The sequence below is a fragment of the Electrophorus electricus genome, chromosome 16 (genome assembly GCF_041902795.1).
Source record: "Electrophorus electricus isolate QZ-2024a chromosome 16, ASM4190279v1, whole genome shotgun sequence".
NCBI classification, from domain to species: domain Eukaryota; kingdom Metazoa; phylum Chordata; class Actinopteri; order Gymnotiformes; family Gymnotidae; genus Electrophorus; species Electrophorus electricus.
This window is the reverse complement of record NC_137512.1, coordinates 25,515,001-25,522,500: the sequence shown is the minus strand read 5'-3', so window position 1 is coordinate 25,522,500 and position 7,500 is coordinate 25,515,001. Positions and strand designations below refer to the sequence as shown.

Here is a 7,500-nt window from a genome sequence, read left to right as displayed (position 1 = left end):
AGCTGGAGCCATGGCAACAGAAATGAGGTCACAAGCAACCTCTGGGGTTTCTCCCTCTCTCTCACACACACACACACACACACACTCACACTCACACTCACACTCACACTCACACACTCACACACTCACACACACACACACACACACACACTCACACTCACACTCACACTCACACTCACACTCACACACACACACACACACACACACACACACCGCACACTGAAACATAGTCTAGATCTCAGAGCCTCCCAGCTCACACAGAAGTAATCTGATGTGACTGACCGAGAGAATGTGAGAGAGACACATATGCACTGGTAGAAAACAACTTCAACCATCATACGTGATTTACAAAAGTTTCAAATCCCCACACACACACACCTCCATCATATAATCCCCCCCCACACACACACACCTCCATCATATAATCCCCACACACACCTCCATCAAATAATCCCCCCCACACACACACACCTCCATCAAACAATCCCCCCCCCACACACACACGCCTCCATCATATAATCCCCACACACACCTCCATCAAATAATCCCCCCCCCACACACACACACACCTCCATCAAACAATCCCCCCCCACACACACACACACCTCCATCATATAATCCCCACACACACCTCCATCAAACAATCCCCCCCCACACACACACACACACCTCCATCATATAATCCCCACACACACCTCCATCACATAATCCCCCCCCCACACACACACCATCATATAATCCCCCCCACACACACCTCCATCAAATAATCCCCCCCACACACCTCCATCAAATAATCCCCCCCCACACACACACCTCCATCATATAATCCCCCCCACACACACACACACCTCCATCACATAATCCCCCCCACACACACACACACCTCCATCATATAATCCCCCCCCACACACACCTCCATCAAATAATCCCCCCCACACACACCTCCATCAAATAATCCCCCCCCACACACACCTCCATCATATAATCCCCCCCACACACACACACACCTCCATCACATAATCCCCCCCACACACACACCTCCATCATATAATCCCCCCCCACACACACACACCTCCATCACATAATCCCCCCCACACACACACACCTCCATCACATAATCCCCCCCCCACACACACACACCTCCATCACATAATCCCCCCCACACACACACCTCCATCACATAATCCCCCCCCCACACACACCTCCATCATATAATCCCCCCCCACACACACACACCTCCATCATATAATCCCCCCCCACACACACCTCCATCAAATAATCCCCCCCACACACACCTCCATCAAATAATCCCCCCCACACACACACACCTCCATCAAATAATCCCCCCCCACACACACACCTCCATCAAATAATCCCCCCACACACACACACCTCCATCAAATAATCCCCCCACACACACACACCTCCATCAAATAATCCCCCCACACACACACACCTCCATCAAATAATCCCCCCCACACACACACCTCCATCAAATAATCCCCCCACACACACACACCTCCATCAAATAATCCCCCCACACACACACACCTCCATCAAATTATGCAGGCATGAGAGCCAGAGCGAAAGAGGAAAGACCGCAGCTTCAAAAGGATTTCCCACTTACTTGTGACCATGGACACACACACCTCACACACTGGCTACAGAAAGACCCTCTGCAGGATCTGTCTGCCTCTCTGGACATCCAGCAAGAGTTATACCTGCCATCCATGTGGTAATCCCAGTCTGCCACTAGAGGGAGTCGGTGCGTTCCTTCCTGCAGATTCAAACCCTCCTCTGTCCTGCACCTGACACGGGCCCAGAACACACACCTGAGCACGAAGAAACTCCAAGCAGATAAAGGATCCAATTCAAGTGAATTTCACTATAACTGTTGAAGAATTCTGTCACACCAAAGAGAACCGGAACAAATTTAGATCCGATAACAAGGAAGTGAAAGGGAGTTTGAGCAAAGGAGGGAAGGCTTGACGGATGCCCGGGGCCCTGGGAAATGTGAGCGCAAAAAGCAGAAGAGAGATTACCATCGGGGGAGTGAAGTGTGCATGCTAGCACATACTCTCACAAGTGTGTATACATGCATGTCGCATTACCAGGGAAGAGTCCTACCACACCCTCCAAAAACGTGGCCCTGTGACCCCCGTCACACAACACACACACCTGCAGCAGTGAGCAGCACCACCCACGGCGTTAATGTTTAAGGAAGGTGGAATCCACAAAACCGCACACACTCTCACTTCTGGTTGTCACAAACACTCCACACCACGCCGCTCAGAGCTAATACAATGGCGAAAAGGAAGCTGCTTGACAATTCTGACCATCAGGAACATGCCTCCGTGACAGAACTTTTATCTGATGTGCTTCTGGTATAGACGTCCTACACTACCCAGAATTCGAGCTTCACCAGTAGCCAGACGGCCAGAGAACTAATGACGCCGGTTCCACCAACATGTACTTCCTACTACCAATTTAAACAGCATTGAGCCAAACCAACTCTGTTAAAGCAGAGAGAACAGCATTTAAAAAAAAACAACAACAAAAAAAAACACCTACCACCCTACAGTAAACAGTCAGCAACCTACCGCACCACAGTAAACACTCAGCAACCTACTGCGCCCTACGGTAAACACTGGACAACCTACCGCAATCACTGGACAACCTACCGTGCTACAGTAAACACTGAACAACCTACCGCAGCACGGTAAACACTCAGCAACCTACCGCACCACGGTAAACACTCAGCAACCTACCGCACCACGGTAAACACTCAGCAACCTACTGCGCCCTACGGTAAACACTGGACAACCTACCGCAATCACTGGACAACCTACCGTGCTACAGTAAACACTGAACAACCTACCGCAGCACGGTAAACACTCAGCAACCTACCGCACCACGGTAAACACTCAGCAACCTACCGCACCACGGTAAACACTCAGCAACCTACTGCGCCCTACGGTAAACACTGGACAACCTACCGCAATCACTGGACAACCTACCGTGCTACAGTAAACACTGAACAACCTACCGCAGCACGGTAAACACTCAGCAACCTACCGCACCACGGTAAACACTCAGCAACCTACCGCACCACGGTAAACACTCAGCAACCTACTGCGCCCTACGGTAAACACTGGACAACCTACCGCAATCACTGGACAACCTACCGTGCTACAGTAAACACTGAACAACCTACCGCAGCACGGTAAACACTCAGCAACCTACCGCACCACGGTAAACACTCAGCAACCTACCGCACCACGGTAAACACTCAGCAACCTACCGCACCACGATAAACACTCAGCAACCTACCGCACCACGGCAAACACTCAGCAACCTACCGCACCACAGTAAACACTCAGCAACCTACCGCACCACAGTAAACACTCAGCAATCTACCTCACTTTTCTTTCTGGCAGTCAGCTGAATTTACTGCAGTCAAGCCTTTTTGAGAGGATCAACTGATCTCAGACCAGTTCCACATCAGCAGGACCCTGCCTACTGTTCCAGGAACAGTTCTGCCAGAGCGGGACCCTCTGAACCACTGAGCTCGTTATCTCGAGAGCCTCTCCAGACAAAGTTCCAGAGTGACTGAACGTTCAAGAATTTTTCAAAACAGGATGGGAGCTCGGAATGCTCTGGTCACCATGCCAACGATAAGCCCAAGAGGAGACTGCCTGTTAGTGTCACCAAAAGTAGCTCCGCCCACACATCAACAACCTCCATACCGCAGCTCCGCCCACACTTCTCAAAAACACAATCTACAAACAGTCGCTCCACCCACACCTACACAGCCGTGAGACAGAAGCAGGACACACATTCGTCTCGTTAAAGAGCTCGTCTTCTGCTCTCAGAGTCTCGCCACACCAGCCACACTCGGCATGGATACCTTCCATCTGTACAGGATTCCAGGCTGGTGTTGCATCACAGCATTCCCAACGTAACGGCACCCCGGGACCGTCGCCATGGTGACAGTGCTTGTGGGCAGAGGGGCCGAGCCCTGCTTACCCAGGACCTGGGGCAGACGTTACAGAGAAAGCCCTGGGAGGGGCAGACTGGAACCCATATGGTCTACCACAGGAAGATCACACAGTGTGAAGTGCTACAGGAAGTGCCAGGGGCGATTCCTGTCTACTAATCATCTACTTCCTGTTTCTGTAACAGAGCTAGAACTGGTTTCTCAGCCCACACTCTCTCTCCTCAGACAGCATCCCTTTACCTCTAAAGAAGAAATGATGAGCTCTCACTCTCCCATACAGTATGACCCAAAAGGGGGCGGAGTTGCGTGGGTCAGCTCTGAACCCATGTTACATTTCTGTAAATACCCCAGTGAGGCCAGGGAGAGACACACACACACCCCTACATTTCTGTAAAGACCCCAGGGACACACACACACCCCTACATTTCAGTAAATACCCCAGTGAGGCCAGGGAGAGACACACACACACCCCTACATTTCTGTAAATACCCCCATAGGCCAGGGAGAGACACACACACACCCCTACATTTCTGTCTGACAGTCTCACTGAGAAATGTGTGTCAGTGAACTAAGTGCAAACAGACAGGTTACACAGGTGAATTATTTACCAGAGAGAAAGGGAGCGAGAGCGCGCGCATGCAAAACACTCTCACCTCAGATGGATCTGTGTGTTTTAAGGAGCCTTGAGGATCCCCCCCCACAGCAGATACTGAATCACTGGGCTGATCTGTGAGAGAGAAGAGAGGACACGCACACACACACACACACACACACACACACACACACACACACGTTACTGCAGACCTCCCCCGGGGTGGCCAGACTCCTGTTTTTCAGGTTTCTGACGACTGTCAGTGCTGCTGACGTCCTGTTTCATCATGTGATCTTTGAACGGATTCCTCACACGGCTACAGCGCTCCAGACGGAGGGGGGGGGGGGGGGGGGCGTCGTTTTTAAACCACCTGCTTGTTCCAGACTCCGGGAGATGCTGCAGTGACCGTCCGTACAGCCGGGTCCGTAAGCTCCACCCAGTACCCAGGCCCATAACTCCACCCTCTTTCTAGCTGCTGGACGATGAAGGAACACTCATCAGGAATCTGCTTCACCTCCACATCCTTCAGCATCAGTGGCCCTGGAGTAACCTCTACAGCATGGAAAACCGTTGCCGCTCCAACATGTGTGGAATACCATTCCCGCTCCAACACATGCAGCACTATTTAAAACCAAAACATAACCAAAACACTGCTGACTGGTTTCCGAGTAATATGCAAATGAGGCAGCGTTAACATTGCAGAGTTCCTCTTTTTGGCTACTGGTTCCCTTCAAGTTTAGCTTCCAATTGCAGGAAGTTTCTATAGACCGGAACCTCTTTGGTAGTTTCCCTTCCCAAAGGAGCACACAACACCGTCTACCAAATCACCATGACAATCCTCACCTCCAAACAACCCAGCACCCAACTGCACACATCAGCTCAAGAATCAAGAATTCCTACCACATCAAGAATTCCTACTCAAGTTGGAAAGGCTGCCAAGGTTGTTCATGGAATACCAGAGTTCCTACCCACGGTGTCGGAAGCGGATAATAAAGTGTAGATCCCGAGGTCAGGCTGTGACAGGAGCAGAGTGGATGCTGACCTTTGAGCCAGGGTTGTTGTAAGTAAAGGCACAAATTACACTCTTACTCCCAGAGTGCGAGCGTCTCCACCACCCTACTGCAAACCGACCGAACCAAACCAAGGATGCCATATACATCAATATTACTCAACTAATAATAGTATTATTAATCACATAATGATACTACTAATAATATAATAGTAACAATATTATTAATCACATAATAACAACAGTAAAGCCTTACCTGTCAGCTGTTCCTGGTGCGGTTCCTCTCTGCTCTGTGTCTCTGGACCTCCACAGTTCATTTCCTGGGCCAAACCACCATCCACTTCAACAGGGGAGCTGATAGCCAAATACATGGCTGTACCACTCTCTATATCCAGTGGGGAGGTAGGGTCTAACACCTCAGAGAAGTTGAGGGGGTCAGAGGTGGAGGTTCTGTCCAGAGTCATGCTTGAATCACTGGACACCGCAGTCTCAATCTGCACTGGAGCTGCCCCCGAGGTCACACTGGAAGTTGTGATCTCAGTCTGGGGGTCAAGAGATGTTTCACTGCTGTCATCCTGGCAGTCGAGGCCACAGGGTGGAGGAGGTGGTGCTGACGGTTCTGTTCCCTCACACCCCTCAGCAGAAGCAGCAGGCAGCTTCTCACACTCCTCCCTGGTCTCCTCAATCTCCAGGGGCTGGTGGGGTGATGGAGCTTCAGAACCAGGAGGCCCTGCAGCGGCTGCTTCCTGAGTCTGGGAGCCGTGTCCCCCTGATGGAGTGTGGTCCTGGGTGGGGTCCAGAGCTGTTGGAGGTCTGGGAGGTTCATCTGGCTTCTGCTCCACAGGGTTCATGACACGAGACTCCTGAGGAAGTTCAGATTCAGATGGAGCAGACGGAGTTTCTCCAGCTACAGGCGGAGACGTTGAACAGGTCATAGGTTGGGACTCACTTCCTGTAACAGGTTCTGTTTCTGGAGAGGAAACTTCTCCGTCATCTGGAGATTTTCTGTCACGGTCAGACGGCGTTTGTCCGATGGGTGTCGCATCATTGCGCGTCTCTTCTCCAGTCGGGACAGAAATGACCAGTGCTGGTTTGCTGGCGTCCAGATTTTGCCTGTGCTCCTCATTAAGGAACCCGTCGACTTCTCCTTTGGCGATTTCGTCACAAAGCGCCGTCTTCCCTGTAGTGCTCGCATGTTCGACACTCAGGGGGGCGGGCTCTGTTCGGGAGCTGTTTTGTGGGTGATCATGTGACGCCCCGCCCTCAGATGTTGTGCCCCGGTGGGCGTCGAAATCGGGTCCGGGGACCATGGTGGTCTGGAGGCTGGCAGCGTCTGACTCCTCCATCTCTGGATCCAGCTGAGCGCTCCCTGGAGCCTCCGTCTGGGCGCTGTGGCTTCCTGGATCCTCTCTGCTTTCGGAAGGTTGCACGATTTCCCGCCCGGCCTGTGCATTTCCCTGATCCGAGTCAGCAGGCATGTCGGAGCGCTCCGAGTTCTCCACCCATGTGCCGTCCTCTGAAGATCCGATGTGCGGTGCGGATAAGCTGGAGGGTTCCTCCCCCTCCCTCCCTGGTAAGTCCCCCATCCTCCATCCCACCTCACCCTCCCTCCTCTGAGGGGTCTCTGTGGGCAGGACTCCGTGGGATTGGCCCATGGCTCCCTCACCCCCGCAGTCCGATTGCGCGGTGCTTCGCGTTTGACTCTGGGCTCCGCTGTGGTTGGCCAGGGGCCGTTTCTGGCTGGGGCGGAGGTGTGATGACTCCTGCTCCCCTCCAACTACACCCAGCACTTTATCTGCTTCCTCCAGGCGTTGTTCTGTGCAGGAAATTGTGCCGAGAGCTACACACTCCTGTGGGGTTCCCACACACACACCCTCAGCGGCCTGGTCACCACCACCCTCT

General features: G+C 52.3%; 1 protein-coding gene across 4 annotated transcripts in view; it reads right to left on the bottom strand.

The window, feature by feature from the left end:
- Window positions 1-7,500, bottom strand: part of akap13b (A-kinase anchoring protein 13b) — a 75,774-nt gene that overhangs the window by 52,088 nt on the left and 16,186 nt on the right. For 3 of the 4 annotated variants that reach the window (XM_081698897.1, XM_081698899.1, XM_081698898.1), the window contains exons 7-9: window positions 5,855-7,500; window positions 4,651-4,724; window positions 1,722-1,808 (exon numbers count right to left, since the gene is read on the bottom strand). The exon at window positions 5,855-7,500 is cut by the window's right edge and continues 143 nt beyond it. In XM_081698897.1, the coding sequence (XP_081555023.1) occupies window positions 1,722-1,808; window positions 4,651-4,724; window positions 5,855-7,500 (1,807 nt within the window). The remainder of the gene's footprint in view (window positions 1-1,721; window positions 1,809-4,650; window positions 4,725-5,854) is intronic. The other variant, XM_081698900.1, reaches the window with a different exon arrangement.